The 22,880-nt window shown below is 31.0% G+C and overlaps 3 protein-coding genes across 7 annotated transcripts; 2 read left to right on the top strand and 1 right to left on the bottom strand.

Annotated features, from left to right (window-relative positions):
• Positions 1 to 5,470: 5,470 nt before the first annotated feature.
• Positions 5,471 to 8,948, top strand: LOC111308533 (uncharacterized). Of its 5 annotated transcripts, none has more exons than XR_016345088.1 (4): positions 5,604 to 5,852; positions 6,194 to 7,754; positions 7,857 to 8,004; positions 8,093 to 8,948. XR_016345088.1 is itself a non-coding variant. In XM_022906934.2 (2 exons), the coding sequence occupies exons 1-2, from the start codon at positions 5,486 to 5,488 to the stop codon at positions 7,592 to 7,594; spliced, it is 393 nt and encodes a 130-aa protein (XP_022762669.2). In that variant the 5' UTR covers positions 5,471 to 5,485; the 3' UTR covers positions 7,595 to 8,948. The 5 variants fall into 5 exon arrangements, 2 of the variants coding, with proteins under 2 accessions (XP_022762669.2, XP_022762643.1); XR_016345089.1 differs by having other exon boundaries at positions 7,840 to 8,004; XR_002692277.2 differs by having other exon boundaries at positions 7,857 to 8,948.
• A 3,365-nt stretch (positions 8,949 to 12,313) lies between these two features.
• On the top strand, positions 12,314 to 15,908 carry LOC111308528 (chloroplastic import inner membrane translocase subunit HP30-2-like). Its single transcript, XM_022906895.2, has 6 exons — positions 12,314 to 12,752; positions 13,564 to 13,679; positions 14,840 to 14,966; positions 15,211 to 15,359; positions 15,462 to 15,524; positions 15,605 to 15,908. The coding sequence occupies exons 1-6, from the start codon at positions 12,462 to 12,464 to the stop codon at positions 15,642 to 15,644; spliced, it is 786 nt and encodes a 261-aa protein (XP_022762630.1). The 5' UTR covers positions 12,314 to 12,461; the 3' UTR covers positions 15,645 to 15,908.
• Positions 15,909 to 17,305: 1,397 nt separating this feature from the next.
• On the bottom strand, positions 17,306 to 17,950 carry LOC111308521 (protein RESPONSE TO LOW SULFUR 2-like). Its single transcript, XM_022906882.2, has one exon. The coding sequence runs from the start codon at positions 17,876 to 17,878 to the stop codon at positions 17,537 to 17,539; it is 342 nt and encodes a 113-aa protein (XP_022762617.2). The 5' UTR covers positions 17,879 to 17,950; the 3' UTR covers positions 17,306 to 17,536.
• Between the last annotated feature and the right edge of the window lie 4,930 nt (positions 17,951 to 22,880).

Genomic DNA, 22,880 nt, shown 5'->3' with positions numbered 1-22,880 from the left:
CCCTCAAAGCACTTTCAACAATCCCAAACACCCACACCAACCACGAAAACAAAAATGCAAAAATAGAAACAAAAAAAAATAAAGACAAACAGTCCTCCCCATAGGGAGGAACCTCAGCACCGAGCTCTTTGCAAGAACAAAAAAAATTAGATCAGCCTTCATTTTACAAAAACAAAAAAAGAAAACAGTAAACTCAAAAAAGTTTAAACCCCGATCTACATCGATCGGGGCTTATTCTCCCAAATAGGACCTCGGATCTGAACTCAAGAGGTCGAAAGAAGCATCGCGATGAATTTTGATAATTTTTTTATCACTAACAACGACCACCACCGATGGCCTAGGTGGCGGTCGGCACGACATCTGACGACTAGACAGCGAGAGCTCTAGAGTTCTCCCCAGAGCTCTCCCCTCGTTTTTTTTTCTAAAATAGAAAAATAATGAACAAAATTTTTTTTTCGTTATATATAAAAGCCTAAAGGCCAAAACGACGTCATTTCGATCAAGAAGAAGCCGCCCGTTGACTCGAATCTGACCCAGGATCTACGTAACCTAACTCGTAGACCCGCTCTTCCAACAGCTACTGATCGATCCAATTGAACCGATTTGATCTAGACCAAATCGTAGACCGCTCAATCGAACCGTGCGCCAAACCGACCTCTTTTCGATCCAACCGAACTGTCGTTGACCGGATCGTTGATTGATCCAGTTCAGGCAAAAAAAAATTTTTTGAATTTTTTTATATTATTTTTTTTGTTATTTTAGGTTTTTTTTTTATTGATGCATGATAAATTCTTAAATTTGTTGGAATAAATGTTTAATTGTTTTAATAATAATAAAATTGAAAACAAGTAATAATTAAAAATATAAATTAAAAATGCCAAAAAAATATATATTAATTATTATTATCATTTTCTTTGCCTAGATGTTTGAGGGAATAAAAAAAAATTTTAAAGAAATAATTTCGCCTAGATGTTGGGGAATTATTATTACTAAATTTTCATAAAAAGAAATATAAGAATTTTTTAATTAATTTTCAAAATTCATTAAAATTGAACTTACTTCGAAAATCTGCCTAGATGTAGGAGATTTTTAGAGATGTCGTATTTTCTTAAAAATGAAACCTTAAACACTAATTCTTAATTTTCAAAATCCTAGGTTTCTAAAACCCCTAAACTCCAAACCCCAAAATCCAAATTCCTAAAATCTGAAACCCCTAAAATCCAAACCTCAAAATTCAAAATCCCTAAAATCCAAAACTTTAAATCAAAACCCCAAACCACAAAACCCAAACCCTAAAATCTCTAAACTCTAAAATCAAAACCCTAAACCTTCCATTTCCTAAAATTCAAGCTTTAAAACCCTCTAAACCTTAAAACCAAACCTTTAAAACCTCTACTCAAGCCCTTACTAAAAACCTCCTAAAAATCCTAAGGACACGTGTGAAAATTCTATTTGAAGCAATTTGTTCCCGAATGTCGCCTAGATGATGAGGTATTTAAAAAATTTTACTTCGTTAAATCTTTTCACACGATTTCTTAATTCGCATTAATAATAAGATTAACAACTAAAAAGCATATTAGTAAATTGGGATCTTAAATATAAACAGTCACACTTAAGCTCTACCTAAATATTGGAGAGTCAGGGTGGTCTCATTATACTTAAAAACTTAACTTTTAAATTGTATTTTATTTTATATGACATTCATCAACATACATACGTTAGCATGTTATCATCGATAATTGTCTGCATTATTCTCTCTTTAATTTACTGTTTGATGATAAAATATTTTATAATAAAAAAATAATCTTAAAAAAAATTTTGTGATATTTTAAAATAAAATAAAAAATAACATTCCGAAAAAAATAATTCTTAGTACTTTGCCTAGATGTTGGAGAGTCACTAGCAATTATTTTCAATAAAGATTATTATTTCATTTTAAGGATTATTGTCTTAAATTTTAAGTCAAAAAAATTATTTTAAATTCTACCTAAATGTTGGAGAATTTTAAGATAATTCTTTAATTTAAAGGTTTTTTTTAATATTTCTAAATAAAAATTTTAGCAAAATTTTATTTTTTCAAATGAAAAGAATTAGTGTTAAATTTCAAATTAAAATCATTTTTATCTAACATCAAAAATAGCTCGTAATTAAATGGTACCAATTTATGGGCGTTGTGAGGGTGCTAATCTTTTTCCACACGTAATCGACTCCCGGATCCAACTTGATTTTTCGTAAATCAAAATTTATCTTTTTGATAAATTTTAAACCCGTTTTTATAATTTTATTAAAAGAATAAATTTTTTGATGATCAATCACACCTTAATAAAAATTGATGACGATTTTTTTTTTTTATTTTAAAATTTTTTTATGTCTGACAATCTCAAAATCATTACGACAATCCTTAGAGTAACTTTTTTTTTTTTAAGTACTTAAGCCAGCTTATATCTGACGGAGATCTTTTCCTCTCTCTTGCCTCTTCAATTTTCAGTGATACTGCAGTGAATATTTATAGAAAAGTCCCACTGATGTACTCATGGTACAAAACCAGGCACACCCTTTTGAACTGACAGCTGGCTTTTATAACACTGCCTCAAGAGATGGCTATAAAGTAATTGTAGAGATGTTTGCAAAGAGTTCATACAAAATCATCTTGCCTGGGATGGACCTATCAGATGAGCACCAGCCACATGAATCTCTCTCTAGCCCTAAATTATTACTTGCACAAATCAAAACCACATGCAGAAAGCACGCGGTTGAGGTTTCTTGGCAGAACTTGGCTTTTGGAGCTTCTGGTAGTTTTCAGCATATCAACAAATATCTAGATTAAATGGCTCGCCTTGGTAGCCCTCAACTCAGCCAAACTGAATCCATTTTAATTTTAGCTAACCCCTTGATATGTTAATAACACTAGCAAATTCTCACAATAATTCAAATGACAGTTATCACTTAAATTGATTTTAGATGATGAAATATTCAATACTTAATATCATTATAATTGATCAAGTGACTTTTATATCCCGTTCTATCAAGTTTCAAGCATGTCACCAAGTTTAACGAAGGTAATAATAAAACTTAAATGCTTTTTTGGGTCATTTTATTCGTCAAAACCTTTGGGCCAACAAAACCTATATGTATGTTTTTAGTTATTTTAAGTGCAAATTTAGAAAGTACCACTTGTGAAGTCATTGCCATTAAGACCCTGCCATGTAATGGTCTAACCTTTACATTGATAGCCCAAGTTACCAGCATGACTTCCAGCAAAAAATAGCTTAGTTGCTTTCTTGGGAAGGGGTAATAGTGGCTTATCAGCAGGCTTACCATTCTTCAATAGGACATGACTTTTGCTCACAACTTCCTTTGCTAACTCCCTTTGTTCCTGTTCAAAACACGGTATCATTTAGTAAAGTCTATTTGATTCCTTCTTTACCCAAAAATGATGATAAATGAAAAGCATCCAAGTCCATTGATAACAATAAATCTAATTTATCTGACTCTTAAGTTGGTTCACCAGGCTGTTATTAGCCATTGGATTCTCAAAAGGACCCATGACAACTAATAAATTTATATAAAACTCACTCGTGGGAGGATAGAGATGTCAAACTAGAAAAATTATTGGAAGGGTTAATAGATTATTTATATATTTTTTAAGTATAACTCAATAATTATAATTTTTTTTCATGAAAATTAAAAATGGATTGTTACACACATTCATGAAATACTTTATATAGAGGATAGTCGATATTTATTCTCAGTATTTACTTGAAAATATCAAAAAATAAGTAGTTTAATACATTTTATTAAATTTTTTTCAATAATTTTTTAAAAAATTGTTTACAATTTAATATTATTCCTTACTCAAATTTAAAACTATTTTATTTTGGTTCTTATAGGAACATAATTTTATATCAGATGTCAACCTCAAAACAACTAAAAAGCATAAATATTTGAAAAGTTATCTAGATGATGAAGATCATGATATTACTAAAACATTTTTTAAAAAAAGTGCACATAAGTAAGTTATCATGTATATTATTTAAACATTTAAAATTATTTTTTTAAAATAAATAAAATTAAAATTACATAAATTTGTAGGTGTATAAAAATGATAAAAGAAGCTGGAGATGATGCAAATTGAATAAAATTAATTTGAAATGATAAGACTTTTAGTTTCTATTTTAATACTCTGTTAGTGTACTTAATAATATTATTTACAATATCTTCTAGATTTTTTTCTTCTTTCAATATTATTTATCGCATATTTTAAAATTTGTTAATTTTTTATTTAAAATTTTATTTTTATTATGATTTAATAACTTAATTATATTATTTATATTTTACATATTTTTAAATATGTAAATGATTAAATAATATTAATTTTTATTTTTATTTAAATTTAAATAAAATAAAAATAATTCGTGCATTGCACAGATAATAAACTAGTTAAATATATAATAAGATAAAGAATTTCAAAAAAAAATTAAAAATTTCAAAAAAAATTTCAAAAACTACACATGAAAAACAATATTGGAATGTTACATCCGTGTGAGTAAGGCAAGGCGCCTGACCAAAATTAAGTAATAATCACAATAAAAAAAATCATTCGTTTAAATCAAAGTCGTACAAAACTATAATTTGAAAACTAACTTTTGACTTTTCTAACAAACTGATCTTTCAAATGTATACATATTGCCAAGCAAGTACTAGCGAAGTGAAAATCAAACTTCACAAATGAAGTGCTTCCAATCTTTTGGCAATGACGGATCTTTATATTTAATTAAGAATAAATAAATAAAACTGACTAACAATGGATAACCGATTTTAATTTATTTAATATAAATATATATACCTGCTAATAAGTTTTCAAAATTTTTGGGAGGTCAAGCCCCTGTGGCTCTAAATATATATCTCATGTGTTAGCCATAACTTCAAAATTATTTTTTTATGCATCCCAGAAAAGGTAAAATAGAAAGAGAAATTAAAACCCTAAACTTTGCTAAGAATGAGTAATACCCAATAAAAAAACCATAATTGTCAACTAAGTTTTAACTGTTGTAGAAACTTTTAAAAGTAAAATTTTAAAATGTATCAAATTATCGTAGTCTCTGACCGTATTAAAAAAAATTAACTTCTGAGTATCAAATAATTTTCCTTGTACGTATGTATGTGTTGCAACCCATTGCAGGCTATTTGGCGGTGGGTTGAAGGCTGGAGGATAGTCCAAGCATCAAACAGATACAACATGTGTTGAGCCACATTGGGTTTGGTCTCCAGATTTGATGATTAATGTAATGTTTGATTAGGCCCAATCCCACCCACTAATTGGGATTAGATTGGATGGGCGTGGGCCGAACAAGTAGCTCACCAACCGCGAGCGATACTGTTTGATGATAGTTGTAGTTGGGTAAAAGAAAGGGTAATTTGTCTGTGTCCTGGAAATGGGGAAATGGGGCCATTCCCGTTTGAGTAGTCAGCAAATAAAAGGTCAATGAGAAATGGGAGAGTAGGTAACAACGCAAAATTACATGTGAATTCGTTTGGCATTTCACAATTTCGTGTTCCACACCAAACAACAAACCATACTGTGTTTTATGTCCATTGCGTGCGTGTTGTGTCCAGAAACGCTTTCGTTCTTTCTTTTTTAACTAAGGGGCGCGCCTCGTCAACCCAATCCCACTATTCGGCAATTACGACTCATTTTCCACTTCGCCCCTTTTTCTATATATATAACCCCCACCCCTGCCTTGTATTTCCCATTTCTCTCCTTCCCTTTTTTGTTCTTGCTGCCGCTTCTTCTTCACGAGAGATTGCTCCTTTTTTTTTTGGTCTTGTTGCTTTCACTGTTCCGGCGCCGGGTTAGTTTCTTTTTTTTTTCCCCTACTTTTGTTATTAAGTTTTGTGCTTTCTAATTGTTGGAGAATGGGTAATTTTTGTACCCATTTTCAGATCCGTTTGCAATTTGATCTTGTATTTTGGTTGTTATGTGATGGGTTCAACGGTTAAGGCTCAGTGCTTTTAAATCTTTGATATATAGCTGGGTTGGGTGGTTTTTTTTTTATTAATTTTGTTCAAATATAAGACTACTTTTTTGCTGTGGATTTTGACAAAAATATTAGTAGTTGCTAGCAAGAGAAGAACCCTGCCAAAGTGTATCAAAATTTTGACCCATTTTTTTATATTCTGTTGGGCTCTGCAGAAGAACGTTTGAGTTTTACACGGTTGGGAGTTTCATTGTAGAAAGACTTTTTGGTCAATTTTGGTCTCAAAGGCAATGGAGGTATACAGTAAAACCATGGTTGCTGCCCCTGCAAATGTTATTTATTTGTCTACTATTCTGGGCCGTGATGGGCCTATTTCTGTTCACAAATGTGATTGGAAATGTCAAACTGAACATGTTTGTGGCAACTTGTATCGCTGCAAACTAACGGGAATCACACACATCTGTGACAAGAATTGTAACCAGAGAATTTTGTATGATAACCATAGTTCCCTTTGCCGGGCAAGCGGCCAGGTCTTTCCCCTTACTCAAGCGGAGGAACAGGCAGTCAGAGGCGTCAGGAGGAAGCTTGATGCTGACAATTCCCCACCCTCTGATAGCTTTGGTTTTAAGCGTAGACGTGATGCGCAGTTTCATCCTTCTCCTTTTGAGAGATCTTTCTCTGCTGTTAGTCCCATCTGCAGCCAAGTTGGAGATGGCATGGATATGAGCTAGATTATATTAGAATTTAGAATACATATATATTATCATATTATTAACCTTAGGGACTCCTTTATCTTGTTTCGCTCATTGTGTTCCGTTGAAATTTATTCCATTTTGCTTCTTCTCATGGGACAAATATGGATAAATGGATAATAGACTTGATGATGGTGGACCCTTTGGCGTTCTACCTTCCTGTAGGAAAACAATTTAATTTCTTATCTTCTCTAATGCTATGTAGCTTTTCTACTAGCTTCATTATGAGACTTGAATTTAATTCAGTTTCTTTCTTACTTCTACTACACAGCTTTATCAACTTTGAAAGAAACAGGGTGCTTCTAAGTCCTTAATAGGAGTTGAATTATTATGATATTATTTTAGCAGTTCCTTGGTTATATTTGTCTATTGTAGTTGTTAATGTTGTACCCATTTTTAATTATTTTATTGAACTTGTGTATTCGTGGATGTATGGTGCGATATTTGATTGTTAATCTAACTCTGAATGATATTGGTAGCGCAGAATCAATTACATTCTTCATTTTATATATTTTGTATCTATTTTCGTGGTTTGCCACTATATTTAGATGTGATTCTATAACTTGTTCCTTTGTCATTTGACTAGTTGAATGCAGGTTGAAGAGGAATGATATGGCTATTTTCATGTTTTGTTATATTCTAGTTTTTTCGTTTCTTTCATTTTCCCTGTTAATTTGATATATGAGGTCCTGAAGTATATGTTGATTTTGCAGGGGTTGAAAGTGTGCAATTCAGGAGAGTTTAAATATGCTTTTGTGATAATGAATGAATTTTTCCATTTCTAGGTTTTGTGAATTAAAATGTTTTCACTTTCTTATTTTTAATTGTTCTTGTGCAGGAAATTTTGTCATTGTGAATGTTTGAAATCAAAACCAGGCCTACTGCTGAAGAACTAGGTTCCATGTTATGCTTGCTGCCTGCTATTAGCAGTCTGGGCTTTTGGAGGGATTCCCCCCTTAGAATACAAGGTCGTTCAACCTTTCTCAAATCAAACATCACATTGCTATCTTCAGACAGCTACAAGGTAGAGCTATTGCTAATGCCACGTGTGAAGGTGTACCATTTGAGTTTTGCACATGGAAGAACTGCTACATGCTAATGTTTATCAGTTGCCATGTTTTTTCAGCTTTGATGGGGTGAAGAAGCCAATGGGGTATCTCCTGCTTGGCTGCCATGAACACATGTTGTGTTAATGCTGCTGTCTTTTTGAATAATAATAGACATTTTTGCAGTCTGAACCTGGTGTGCCAATTTAAAATGGAGTTATAAGCAAGGTGATTGATCATCTTACGATTTAATTGGTTGGTTAAGATCTCTGTGCTGATAATGAAATAACATATCATTTGACTTCTTCTGGATCAGTTGCATAAAACCTTTGGTCTCTATTTGGAACCCATGAAGTGAGATGACCATATATGGACTTGTGAGGATCACATTGTGCTTATCATAAGGCACCTTTCTCTCAGCTGACTTAAGTTGCAGGCTAATAAAAATTTTTGGAAAAAATAAGCCTAGTGCTGAGTTTAGCTGGTGAAACGGATCGGTTTTAGGTAGCAGAACTGTACAGCTGGGAAGTTGTAGGCAGTATTTATCTGACTCGAAACATCAAGGCTTTGCTAATTGCAACTTCGAAGTCCTGCTATTCCATTGCATAATTCTTGTTATTTTTTCCTTGGCAATTGTCTAAACAGTTCTGGTAAGAGGGATTGTTGTTGAGTTTTGTCCAGCAAGTGTAGAGATTTGGGTCGGTGAGCTGCAGACCTGGAAGTTGTTATGAGTTGTGCTATCCTGAAATATTAAAGTTTTGTTTAATGCAGCTTGAGTTCTGCCATGATTTGTTCTCCTTCGCTCATCTAATCTTGTTATACATGGAAGCTGCAGCAACCCAGCCTATAAACTGTATGTATGCTTAATTTTGTGAAGCAGTGTTCCTTGAATTCTAAAATATGGTTCTGATAGGTAGTTTTGATTCACCTAGTCTCCTGTTTTGCTGTTGAACATCACTTAGCTCAGTTGTAATAACTCCTCGCCTCTGTTCTTCCCCATTTTCCTCTGCTGGTCCATATTTTGTAATATAGCCTTGCGAAAGAAGCAAAAATTGTGCCAGTTCACTTTAGGGATGTGCTGGTATAACATTGTTTATGCAAAAGATTCTTGCTTTTGGTATTTTTCATGGAAGGAAGTATTGATCATGCAATAAAAACATGAGTTTCTCTAATTAACAAAGATGCATATAAGTGAAGGTGATCTGAATGCATACAGATGTTTTCTCAGCTTTTCCTTTGGCTTTCCGATTCATTTGTCTATCAATACCCTCATTTTGATCAGTTTGATGAGGAATTGCCTTTGGCATCTTGTCAAATTCATCTTCAGAATCAAATGAGAAGCCATCTAGTGTAACTATTAATGCAAGATGATCAATTGTCAAGGAAGAGCAAATTTTTTATAACATTTGTCAAAATATGAATGGACCATTATATACATTAGATGGAAGCACATTCTTGCCAGTTGCCCCCAACCCGACCATCCCTTTTCTTTCCAGAAATGAATGAATAAATACATTGATAAATTAATAGCTAAAATAAGGCTACCTTCAACCATTGTCTCCGATTCGTAAACATTGGATTGTGGCTTAAGCTGAATGAAGTCATTCATGATCGCCTCAATCTGAGAATAGAATATGCAATTTACAGGAAGCAATAAGGAAATTTAACAGCAATGTTGAGGAAAATATCAAGCATCTGACTGACAAAAGCAATATCAAAGGTAAATAATAGGACAAACCTTAGCCTCAGACTGACCAATAAACAATATGTTAAACATCAATAGAATCACAAATGTCCAGTGAGAAAATGCAAGACAGTTTACGCTCAATGCAAAATGTTCTGGAAGGTACTATTGTTGTTTTGCAAATGGTTCCTGAGAAAATAAGCCATGCAAAAACCAGTCATGAGAGATTGAGAAAGATAAAGTCTTCCAAGTGTAACTAGAGTATATCCAAGATTTAAGTTAAAAAAAAGGTTCAAACAGAGAAAGTGTAACAGAAAATGCCAGAAACTTACTGAATTTCGGTGCAGAACAAGTCCAAGTTATATAGGAATGCATGTATTCTTTTAAACCTAATGGTGTCGGTGTCTTACTAACCACTCAGATGATTATTTGAAAGTTAAAACATAATAAACATATATATATATATATATATATATCATCTTAACCTAAGAAGTGCATTTGAACAAAACATGCCTTTTAAGTCTATGAACATTTCATGATTTTCAGATGCAGAATCTGAAATTACCATTCGTCCAACAACCCCCATATCTCCACTCAAATTTATGGAATCCCCTTCACACTCAACAAGTGCCTGCGCAAGCCACAAAGCCTCTTATTAATCAATGGCTTTTATGAATCATATGTCCAAAATTTATTATGTTAATTCTATCAGATTTGAGATATCCGTAACATACAATAAATTTGGCTTGCTTTGAGGCCTTCCATTTCTTCTCACATATAAAGCAAAAATCAAAACAAACTAAAGGGTTTTAGATTTTGAATTACAATAAAAAGAAATGAAACCAAATCCTTACGAGTCCAAAAATAGACAAGCAAATTATACTATTAAGACAGGTTTCTTGGTTTTCCCAGGTTGTTGGCAGAGTTCTAATGACTGAGGAAGTAAGTAAATTAACAAATTTTAGATTATATCAGATTACACTCCTAGAAGCAATTAAATCTCCCTTAATTGATTTCCTGACAATATAAAGGTAAAACTTCATAACAATTCCAAGAAACTAAAAGTGGTTGTCCATTGCCAAGACCAGCGTCCTTTTTTGAAACTCACAGCCAGTTCTCCAGGGAAGGTGGATTTAAAGAAGCTAATACTATGAAAACTGTTACCCACCTTTGCACGGCGAACTTTCTCAGACAGCACCAAAGGCAACCTGGAGGTGGAAACCTACATATTATAAATTGTTGAAGAATTCAGTGAGCCAAGTATAGAAAAGAAACAATCACAGTTGCTACCAACAATCTTACATGAGGTTCAATGTGCTTTCCAGATGCCTCCTCAGCAGTTTCTATATCACCATCAATTTCTGTATCAATGAGAAATTGGATGCGAAGCAACTTAGGTAGCTTTATCACATAAATAGCCTTTACATCAGCTATATAAAATGTTTTAAGCTAACCAAATTCAATACAAGAAAGTTCAAAGCAAATTTAACATTTATAAGTCCAGTATCATGCCTGCTATCTTTGCATCATCTTTGACGTTCTTCTTCTTTTTGGGAGTCTGAGCACCCGCTTTTAACCCCTTTTTGGAGATTTTCCTTTAGAAGTTTTCATTCGTGTAGACTTTTCACCTCTGCCAGTGAGAACTGGACAATTGGCCCCTCCACTCTCTTGAGATAGAGACATTTTCTCCTTGTTTTTAGGAGAATGATCAAGAGAAGACTCAGAATCTGATGATAATGTCCAAATTGAATGATTTGCTGCCTGCCAACATCTACCCAATTTCATCAGAATCAATACAAACACTGGCCCTCCAATCTTATTAGAGTCACACCAGGATGATTATCTTATTGGATTCAACGTCTCAACTCTCTGACGTATGGAGTAAAATTCATTAAAACAATGTTGATCATAATGTTGAATGCATGAAAATGGTTTTGTTCAATGAGGAAATGATTCATTTCCAAAGCAAATTGATCTCTATTTTCATAAATTCCAAAAAGAGATCCAAAACCAATTTTTTAAGTTCGATGACTTTTCTAGTAAACCATGAATCAATAATGGAGAACCCTGAATTAGGTAATCCCAAGGCAATGCAATGTGAAACTTCTTACACGAGGTCCCAAGAGTTTCTCGGATATTTCTTCCATAGCAACCTTTCCATCATCCTCGTTCTTAAAAGTTCGTAGTGCACAAGTTTGTAAAGATTCTAAGGAACAAAGTCAAATTGAAAGGAACATAAAACAACTCTAAAGGGAATTAAGAAAGGGCTCAGAATCAGAAATTGCTTTTTCCCTACAATTTATTCAAGCATCATATCAATTATTTGGAAACAGCCTTTTCTTCAGTTCTTAAGATTTTGTAGTAACGTTACTCAGTTTCACCTTCAGTTCTTAATTCAGGAGTGGATTGGTCAGGGCTTGACCTGTGGGCAGGGGACTGGGCTAAACTATGAAGTATTTTCATTCTTTTTTTGGAATGATGCCATTTGGGCAGAGAAAACTCGGCCCATCACATGGTCCATTTTAGTCTTTTTCTTTAACTAATGGGCTTTCATCCATAGTATTTTTTGGGTATTTCAAATTTGTCAATTTTTTATTCAATCAAATGAAATGAAAAAAAAAAAAGATATATAATAAAATGTAAAAAAACAAAAACACCAATCGAACCCAGCTTTAATTTCAAAAGCAAATTGATATTACAATTTCTTTTATGTAATTATAAATTGGGTTTTTTATTAAAATAAAATAAAAGGATTACAAAAACAAGAGAGACCCTAATTAATGGGCTTGAAGAGGCTTCGGCTAAAAGCCCATTCTAGAAAAAACCAAAACCAAAAACAAAAAAGGAAAGGGTGCTGTGCTGTACCAAAATATATCTACATCCAGCTCCAGCGGCAAAATCCGGCGGCACCCACATCCACAGCAACAGCAAATATACAATTCCCATAGCATTTTTTTTGCTTTGGGCAGTCAAGCAAATTACGTACTAGAATTCTAACGAAATGGAGCGAGGAAAAGAGCAAGGGATGGTAGTCACCAGGTTGATGCCTCAGCAAAACCCTCTGGAACAATTGCAAGCCAAGTTCAAGGAAGTGGAGAACGGGTTTAGGGCATGGCTAGCCAAGCAGTCCATGCCAGTCGAGGCGGCTGTGGTAACCGCCGCCAGCGCTGCTCAGGGTGCTGCTATTGGTGCTTTCATGGGTGCCCTCACCAACGATGTCTCCTCCTCTCTTCCAACTCCTCCTCAGGCTTCTCTCAATCCTCAAGCCATGGCTTCTTTCAAGCAAGCCCAGGTCTCGTTCATTTGACTTACTTTCATTCATATCTACAACCTCGACATTCTCAGAACTGTGATTTCCAATCTCAAAAAAGAATATTCCATGTTAATAGTTTTTACTATAACTTAACCAACTATAGGGTTTCCTAATTCCAATCCTTCTTTCTCAATTCTTTTACTCCAATTTGTCGTTTTTAATTTTGGGCGAAGGCCAAAGTCACAGTTTTTATATTTATTGCTATTTTTTCTGCTTTGTAAATTTATTTGTTAATGCTGATTGTGTGATTTTGGGGAGAATCAGCGTCTTATATGGTGCATACTTAGGGGTGTAAACGAGTAACTTAATTCATGAACTATTCGGGTCCGACTCGAAAAATAAACTTTGAGTTTCGTTATCGAGATCAAGCTGGAGTAACAAGTTGAACTGAATTTGAGTAGTTTAATAAGCATGCGAGTCGAGCTTAATTGAGCATTTTTTTTAAATATATGTATATATATGGCAAAAATATAGTGTTTAATGTTAATATTTACAATTTTATCGAGTCTAATTGAGCCGAGCCCAAGCAGGTTAATTAAATTACGAGCTGAGCTCGAGAATGAAAAATGAAGTTCAATTGATCTTTGAGCCTTGAGTTTTCGAATCAAATCGAGCTTAAGTCTGGCAGTGTATCAACTCGATTACACACTATGTGTGCTAATTGTTTTATTGTTGTTTACAAAGCATTGATTACAACTAATGGCCACTGAAGGGTTTTCTAAACAGCGTTGGATTATTCATTGATAAATGAATTTTATTGATATATGATAGATGTTTGCTTTGATTACAGGCTCTATCAGGAGGTCCCCTAGTACAAGCTCGCAATTTTGCTGTGATGACGGGTGTCAATGCTGGCATATCTTCTGTTATGAAAAGATTGAGAGGGAAGGAGGATGTTCAATCTAGGTGGACCTTTTTATGATAGTTTTCTTTTTTCTTCATTTATTTTCTTTCTGTTGTTTTATATCTAGTGGATATTGCTACTAGTTATAGTTCAATCAGAATTCAGCATGCATACATATGCTGCAATATGCTCAATAAACCCACAGAAGATACCGACAGATAATGCTATAAATGACTTGTTTCTGAACACCCATACAATTGTTTTTCTCATATATTCTTATTTGATTATTCTGTTTTTGTCCTCAGTCATGTACTGAATCTCGATGAGATCCCTGTTAAGATGCAAGAAAATCTTCATATCATTCTTTAAGGCCAAATCAATCTTAGCTTTATAAATGTTCTGGTCAAACAAGTTGTTCCAGACCATGGAAATGTTTTGGTAGTATATCTGCGTTGGCTTTTCTGAATCTGGCCGGTTGGAAAGCAGTTTTCTCTTTTGTTTTGGTCTAAAAGTAGCAGAGTAGACTCGTCAACAGTGTATTTGTGAAAGGATGAAGTCTCATTTGTCCCTCTGGTTCGTCATCAAGTGATAATTTGGAGGCATTTTCCTCTTTAATTTTCCTGTATACTCTAAAGTTGTTGCCCTTAAAGAACCAACTTGATTTCCATTTCTAGCTAATCTAGTAAAATAGGCTGTGTCAGGCTATTTGGGGATTCTGGTCCCTTTATCATTTTAATTTGTATGCATCTGATGAATAGAAATAATCCCACAAACATTTTAACTGGTACAGTTAGAAGCTGATTAACTGATTATATATTATTTTGTGTAGCAAATGGAATAACAACTTTTGAAGATCTTGCCATTTCGAACTAGATTATATTCCCATCAATTTAGAAGCTTGATGGTGCATTTGTCGATGACAATACACTTGTTTTTTCTTCTCTCATTTGCTCTTCTACATCCATCTCTCTCCCCATTTTTATGCGCTGTTCTCCTGGGGACAATCTGCTTTCTTTACCTCCACTCTCCCATCATAAATTAGAATTGCAATATTATTTAAGGAGAGCATTGTTGCATATTTGTGTTAGGTAATCTGAAGATTTATGTATGATCCAAGATTGTTGTTTGGATAAAAATTATAGATTTAATTTGTTTTTTTATGTTGGTTGACTTTATACCTTAGGTTTATACAGCTGTTTAAGATAAATATTTGTTATTGCAGCATGGTGGCAGCTTTTGGTTCTGGGGCCATGTTTTCTTTAGTGAGTGGCATGGGTGGCCCAAATCAAGCTGCAAATGCAGTCACTTCTGGACTTTTCTTCGCACTTGTTCAAGGCGGGCTCTTCCAGGTGATCAATTATCTCATTATGCTCCTTGAGATAACTATTTTATTTTCAACACATTTCTGGTTATTAACTTCAAAAAAAAGCTGTGAACATGATAGAGCATGCATAAACCAAAAAAAAAAGGCTGTGAACTTGGTGTGCTAAAATTTTGGAATATTCTGACAGTTTTCTGAATGAGTACTGCTTTGAAATAGTACTCTACTGGCCTGTAGTTTTATATCTAACAGCCTTTTTTGTGATTACTCAGTTAGGGCAAAAGTTTTCTCAACCACCTGCTGAGGATGTGTACTATTCCAGAACAAGGTCCATGTTAAATAGTCTTGGGCTCCAGAACTACGAGAAGAATTTCAAGAAAGGCTTGTTAACAGATAGCACGTTGCCTTTGCTCACTGATAGGCAAGCAATTGGAGTTTTTTTTCTCTTAACTTTCTAATTAATATTTTATGAACTGTGTAGATATATATTCTGATGGCCTTTAATTGCCATGATGTGTTTCAGTGCTCTTAGAGATGTGAATATACCCCCTGGACCCAGGCTTCTTATTCTTGACCATGTTCAGAGGTTTGGCTCAATCTTCTATGAAGGGTAATTATTGACTTTGACCATTCGATTCTATCTCACCTTTCTGGTTATGTCTTCAGGGACGCAGAATTGAGAGAGAAGCGAGGAAGCCGTGGGTGAAGTTCTGTTGTTAAGCTGGTTCACCATGAAGGGGCATTTTCCTATATATCTGAAACTAAAGAATAGGGGATTAGTTTGTTTCTTTTTCAATGAAATGAATTCCTTTTTGTCTCTGTTGTTCTTAACATCCAGTTTCGATAAACATGCTTGTTTAGAGTTCTTTAAACCAGTTTGCTCTAGCTTTAATTTATTGAGTAGTTTCAGTTGCTGTTATACTAAACATCGGATGAAGATGCTAATGCAGTAATTTTGGAGTTTGGCCTATGCTTTTTCTAGCCCAATCTCAACAGGGTTAACGCAGCTGCTATAACCAGTAAGTTTGCTGTCCCTTGTTAGCATCCAAATGTGTGGTAAGTTCGATATGATAATAATAGGACTCCTGTACTGGAATATAAGCTGTTTGAATTCCTGGGAAACGACCAATGTTGTGAATCATGCAATCACTTAATGTCCGGGTGTTCTGAACTTTCTTTTGGATGAGTTAACTTGCAAGTATAGTGAAGATGATGGAATTATGCAGTCTGCTATGTTGCTGTTGGGGTGAAAAGGTGGTTCCTAGTAATAGCATCGGTAGGTACCTAAGAATGCAGAGAGTGGTGAAATGAAATTAAGCAAGGCGTTCTAATAATTGAAGGGTCTGTTCAGTATTAAGTTCTTTTCCTTTTCCATAACCTGGACCGCCCGCAATTTTGGCAACCGTCAGTATCCTGGTTCCTTTTCACTGGCCGCCTTTACTGTTCGTCTAGGAGAGGTTTTTCCTTGTATAAAGGAAAACGTCGTAAGAGAAAAATGAAAAATTGGAAGGCAAAAATATGAATAGTAGTATGGGCCCCGCATAAATTAAGCCCTTGATGGACACTTTTGTGGCCATGGTCTTCCAGAAACGTGGAACGGGTGGACCAACCTCACCGAACAGCGGCTATCAGCCCAGCATAGCTTGCCTAGCATTTCATTTCGCTGGTAGGACTTGGATTGCGTCACTGTGTATCGATCTCGATTTGTCTTTTATTTTGTTTTTATTTAATTAAAATATAAGTGAATATTTGATATATTATTAGTGTAAAATTTTAATTATAAAAATAAAATTAAAAAAATATAAATATTTTTTAAGATATATTTTAAAAAATTTTACTTAAAAAAATATATATATAATTATTTTTAAACCCTATTGCATAATTAAAATTCTACAATAATAATATATCAAATATTAATTCTGAAATATTCAAATATTCACTTAAAAATCACATATCTAGAAAAGGGGGAAACTCCCTTTCCATTGAATGGAGCTTTAGATTTAACATACATAAATCCATACACATGAACTTGAAAAACGAAAGATAGCCGTGAACTAGATGCTGTCAAAGTCATATTCAAATCCATGGACGTGAAAAGAAACCAAAAAAATGTTCTGAGAAATCCATGCTTGAAAAAGAATGATCATCTTTTTAGAAAAAAAAAATGACATATAGAGAAATAGAACCACGACTTTGATTGAAATTCAACGGTTTATTTTTGGCCCTTACAGAGTCAAAGGATCTGAACACGCCCCCTTTCTCCCTGAGCTTTACGCAAAAAAATCAAATAAAATCAAATAAAAAATAAGAATATTAGACGCCAAGTACATACCAGAATAAAAACATAAGAAATCAGAGGCCGCAAACTTGTTGAGTTTGACAACGAGGGATAACCCTTGCGTTTGCAATAGCGATAAACTGAAACAAATATATGAATATTTGACATTGTTACACAGCTCACCGGCCCTTTCCAATTAACAACAAGCTAAAACTAATATATGTACGAATCCATACACAAAATCAAGTGATTTACGCGTCTCACGCCCTTTGTTTACATAATAAAACATTAGACAAAAGCAGAAGCCAAAAATTTAAAGATCAAAGGATGGAGATGGGATCAGGGTTGCGGTGGTTGATGACGAGAGCGTTAGCCTTCGAGAGCTGGTTCATGAGGGAGAGGATGTGGGCGTTGTAAGCACGGGCCTGATTGACGGACTCTGCTTCGAGCTCTCCCAGCTGAAAACAAAGCCTTTCCTCTGCCTCTTCCGCCACCCTTAGCCTTTCCAATATCTTTTGTAACTCGTTTCTCATCTGCTCCTCTCTTTCCCTGCTCTCTTTCAACTCCTTCTCCAACTCCTGGTTTCTCTTCCTAAACTCTTCTTCCTCTTTCTTCGTTGTCGCTGTAGATTTGGAATCAGCTACAGCCATTGTTGGAGCCATTTGCTAGCTGTTTTTTTTTTTTTTTTTTAATTTGATCCGTGTGGAATAGAAAAATAGTTTTACGATTCTAGTTTCAACCGATGTGGAGGGACTAGACTCTCTTATAGCCTACGCGGGTTCAACCAAAAATGTCCAGGTTCAATGTATCTAGTTTTGGTTTTGTCGCCTTTTTCAAAACATGATTACGTATTTGCTTCGCTATATGTTTTGCTACAAATTCAACCTCCAATTTTCAACTCTTGGACTATTTCAGTTGCTATATTCTCTTTTCTACCCTAACTTATCCTTATTAATCTTACATATATAAATACTAAATCCTTCGGATAAAAAAAATAATCCAATATGTATAACTTGTATTTTGACATGCGGATGAGTTTAAAAATCATCATATATTTTTTAATAAATATATTTTATTTATTATTTTTATAATAACATTTTATTACTTAAAAATAATTAATTAAACTAAATTAATTATATTTATTATATTTTAAATATCCAATATTTTTATTTTATATAAATAAATTATAGTTAATTTGGTTAATAATACAGATAAAAAAACCAAATAAAAACTTATTACTCATGAATTTATTTTCATGTCTTCTTATTACTTATGAAAAATTAAATAAATTTTAATGTAATAAATAAGAAAAAAAATAAGTCATTTAATGAGCTGACAATAATGATATTATTAAATTACGAAAAAAAAAAATTTAAGATAGCAAATTAGATAAAAATTCAGAATTTGTAATTTTGAAGGGAAATTTGCATTAGTTCCATATCTTTTATTACTTATTACATTACACGATTAATAATAATAAATTTTTAATACATTTATGATAATGTTTGTTGATAATAATATAAATCTTATATTTTATATAAATATATAAAAGCCAAATCTTTTTATAAAAAAATAAATATTTTAATGTGGATAGCTTATTTTTTTTACGTGTAAATGGGTTTAAAAATCATGTGTTCTTCTTTAGTACATGCATTTTATTTATTTAAAAAAATTTTATTTATTTTTATAGTAATATTTTTATTACTTCAAATATAATAAATTTGACAAAATTAATTACATTTATTACATTTTAAATATATAATATTTTTACGTTATATTAATAAAATACAAATGAATACTTATATGAATAAAGTACAACTAATTTGGTTAATAATACAAATAAAAAAGAAATTAAATAAAAAATTAATTACTCGTAAATATATTTTCATATCATCTTATTACTTATAAAAAATAAAATGAAAATGAAATTTAACATAGTAAATAATGAAAGAAAAATGAGTCATTTAATAAGATGACAACAATGATATTATTAAATTAGTGAAGATTTTGTTTTTTTTTTTTTCTTAAGATAGCAGATTAGGCAGAAGTTTAAATTTTATAATTTAAAAAAAAAACTGCATTAGTTCTATGTCTTTTGTTACTTGTTATATTAAATGGTTAATAACGATAACTTTTTAATACATTTATGATAGTTTTTTTATAGTAATATAAATACATATCTTCTTCCAAAAATGATATTAAGCAATTGAATTTGACCATTCTCTAACTTTGTTTTACTACAATTTTACTCTATTATCTTATAAGAAATTTATTTTGTAGTCTTGCTTACTATTCTTTTATAAGTGAAGTTTTACTCATATTTTTTATTTGTACAATTGTTAGGTTTTATTTTCATAATAACAATTTTATCAACAATATATTTTAGAATAAATTTGTTTTCTTTTATAATTTATAATTTAAAGACGAATCTTTAATATTATTTATATATATATATATATACACACAGAGTAAATAGCACTCATAGTTTTTAAACTTAAAAAAGTTATAATTGAATCTTAAATCATCATAACGTGGATCAATACAGTCTTTTAGTTTATAAAACTATCTAAATTGAATATAAATACCAATTGACATCACATGATAACGTTAGCTAGTATCTCATATGATAAATGAGATATCAAAATAGAATTCTCTCAAAGTTTAGAGACCAAAATATAATTCTCACTTAATTTTAACTTACTTTTAAGTTTTGAATATTTATTTTCTATTTAAAACAAAATTCTATCTAATAAGTTATACTAACAAAAAATATAATTTTAAATTGTATATACATATTCTTGCATTATATTTTTTGTTATAATATAACTTATTAGATAGAATTTTGTTTTAAATAGAAAATAAAAATTCAAAACTTAAATTTAAGTTAAAATTTTCAAATTCTTTTTTTTTTAATTTTTAATACATTTTAAAAACAACAAAATTATGAAAAATATTATTTTACTCATAAGTCATAATAAAACATATTATTTTCTATCAAAATAATTATTTTTTGAATATTAAATATCTTTTATTTTTCTTTTTAAATATATTTTATAAAATAAATTTTACAAAAAAATAAAAAATACAAATGTTTTAAATTATATTTTTATTTATATGAATATAAGTTTTTATATTTTTTGATATATTAATAAATCTATTTTTGAAAATGATCTAAAAATTTTTACATAATATTTTAAAATGATATAGAGTTTTTATTTAATTTCTTAAACTAATATAAAATTTTTTTAAATGATATGTAATTTTAACAAACTTATTTTGACATTTTTTACTTAATTTTAATTTTTAAAAAATATATTTTCTATTAAAAATATTATTTTATTGATAAATGATATCATAATAAAAATTAAAAAATATTTTAAATTATAATATTTTATAAAATATATTTGAAATATATAAAAATCAATTTTTTCTTGAATTATTTTTATCTTTTCCTTTATTTATTTTTTATAAAATATATTTGAAAAAGAAAAAAAATATTTAATATTGTAAAATAAATATTTTACGGATAGAAAATAATATTTTTATTCTGATTTTTTAGTAAAATAATATTTTTAATGGAAAATAATTTTTTTATTTTAAAAATGATATTGAATTTTTAACTTATTTTAATTTAAAAAATATATATTTTATATTCAAAACAAAAATACAACTAATAAATTATATTACAGTTAAAAATATAAAAATATAATTTTAAATTTAATATTTTACTAAATAAATATATAATATATAAAAATTTGAGATAATTTCGTATTTGATCTTTGAAATTTGAAAGAATTTTATTTTGATCCTTAAACTTTGAAATAATTCTATGTAGATCCTTGATCCATCATGTGTGATACTAGTTGACGTTATCACGTTATGTCAACTAACATTTGTCATCAATTTAAACAATTTCATAAATAAAAGAATTACATTAATACACATTCAAGTAATTGTTGATTCAATTAAAACAAAATATATAGTCCTTTGGATGTTAGGCTTCAATTTTGGTATATATACAAAATATATTTTTTGTTATTTATTTAATTCTATATTTATAAATATTTTATTAAAAATATTATATAATACTTAATTTAATCAATTCACATGCCATCTCATTTAGCTTTTTTGTCATTTTATTGTTTTTAAAATATTGTTTATTGCATAAATGTTGTAAATAAAAAAGATCAATGGATATAATAGCCGTCTTTCGTCGGTACAAGTAACCCAATGGGTTAAGGGTCCATTCGAGATCCACGGTACCAGCCTGATATCAAATGCTTACATTATTAGATGTTGGTCTATTTTTAGGTAGCATCTTTCCTTCATCAATTTAGGGATAACTTGAACGGATTGCGAAATTAATTTTGATAAAATTAAAATTAAATAAAATTAATTATTATAATAAGGTAGTATTATAATAAACGTTCAATCCAAGTTTTTTCTTAAAGAAAAATTTTAGAGTTAAATAAATTGATCAATTTTTTATATTATAATAAGATATGTCATATTTGATAACTTCGAATAAATGATTATAAATCATATATTAAAAATAATTTTAATAAATGATCATCGATATAATTCGAATATAAGATTTTTTCATAAAAAAAATAAATTTTAACTAATTAAATTAATAATTTATTGATCAATCTAATTTATTTTTTATATATTTTTACCTTTTCTTTTATTGGCTTGTTTTCTGACCGTTGTTTTTTTTTATCAGCTCCCATTTTCTGGTATATCCTTTTTTTTTTCCATCATTTCCTCAAACAGGGGAAAAACAAGAAAAACAAAACGATTTTAGAATATAATAAGTTATCCGCTGCGCACCGGCCCGCGCCACCCACTTAGTCAATAGATATGTGAATAATTTATACTTATAGATAAATGGATTGATGATGTTTACGTCTGTCTAATTTTGTACAAATATCGACTTATTTAGTTTCTTTGAATTAATTCTATAAAAAAAAAATTACTTTGAAGTAATGATGTAAGCTTTTTTGTTTTAAATTTATCTATTTAATTAATTATTATAAATACTGTCTGGCCTATATTTATATTATAATAAAATAAAGCAATTTTGATTTTATTAACAAATGAGGAACGCCAGGTAAGTTATTGACAATGATAGACACTTCATAAAATGACAATAATAAAAGATGCCTCGAGAGAAAATTTGTATTATTTTTAATATATATTTGTATTGTGACGGCAGAACACAGAGCCTGGAGTGAGGATGTCCTTGACTCGATAGTTTCATGCATTCAAACCTTTGAGGTGGAGTTAAGCTTTTGTTAGAGCATCATTCTCAGAAATCCAGAGATTTTTTTAATGAAACAGACCATGTTTGGAGATAAAAAAAATTATAAGTGTTATGATTTAAATTTTAAATTTATTAAATATCATCACTTAAAAATAATTATATCAACCAATTAACTTAAAATTTGATTTTTTTAATGTTTTTTTTTACGGAGAGGAAGGTAAGCGTTGATGCTGAAGATAAGAAGCCCGTAGGTTTGGCCCAAAGATGTATGAAATGGATTGCAGTGGATGTGGATGTGGCCTAAAACCTACAATAATGCTAAGACAAGTTACAACTTACAAATACGAATCATTTGCAGCGGAAATGGTCCAAATCCAAGTGGTTCTTTCTATAGGGCTCAA

Source organism: Durio zibethinus, chromosome 9, assembly GCF_047325235.1.
Source record: "Durio zibethinus cultivar Kanyao isolate XHJ-2024 chromosome 9, ASM4732523v1, whole genome shotgun sequence".
In the NCBI taxonomy this organism is placed as follows: domain Eukaryota; kingdom Viridiplantae; phylum Streptophyta; class Magnoliopsida; order Malvales; family Malvaceae; genus Durio; species Durio zibethinus.
The sequence above is the reverse complement of the archived record's forward strand: the minus strand, read 5'-3'. Positions and strand labels throughout refer to the sequence as shown.

What these genes read in the sequence shown, in the direction of transcription:
- LOC111308521 (XM_022906882.2), bottom strand. Translation starts at nt 17,878, where the DNA reads ATGGCTCCAACAATGGCTGTAGCTGATTCCAAATCTACAGCGACAACG.
- LOC111308533 (XM_022906908.2), top strand. Translation starts at nt 6,269, where the DNA reads ATGGAGGTATACAGTAAAACCATGGTTGCTGCCCCTGCAAATGTTATT.
- LOC111308528 (XM_022906895.2), top strand. Translation starts at nt 12,462, where the DNA reads ATGGAGCGAGGAAAAGAGCAAGGGATGGTAGTCACCAGGTTGATGCCT. An exon ending in TTCAAGGCGGGCTCTTCCAG is followed by an intron (nt 14,967 to 15,210) that starts GTGATCAATTAT and finishes GTGATTACTCAG; the next exon opens with TTAGGGCAAAAGTTTTCTCA. An exon ending in TTGCCTTTGCTCACTGATAG is followed by an intron (nt 15,360 to 15,461) that starts GCAAGCAATTGG and finishes GATGTGTTTCAG; the next exon opens with TGCTCTTAGAGATGTGAATA.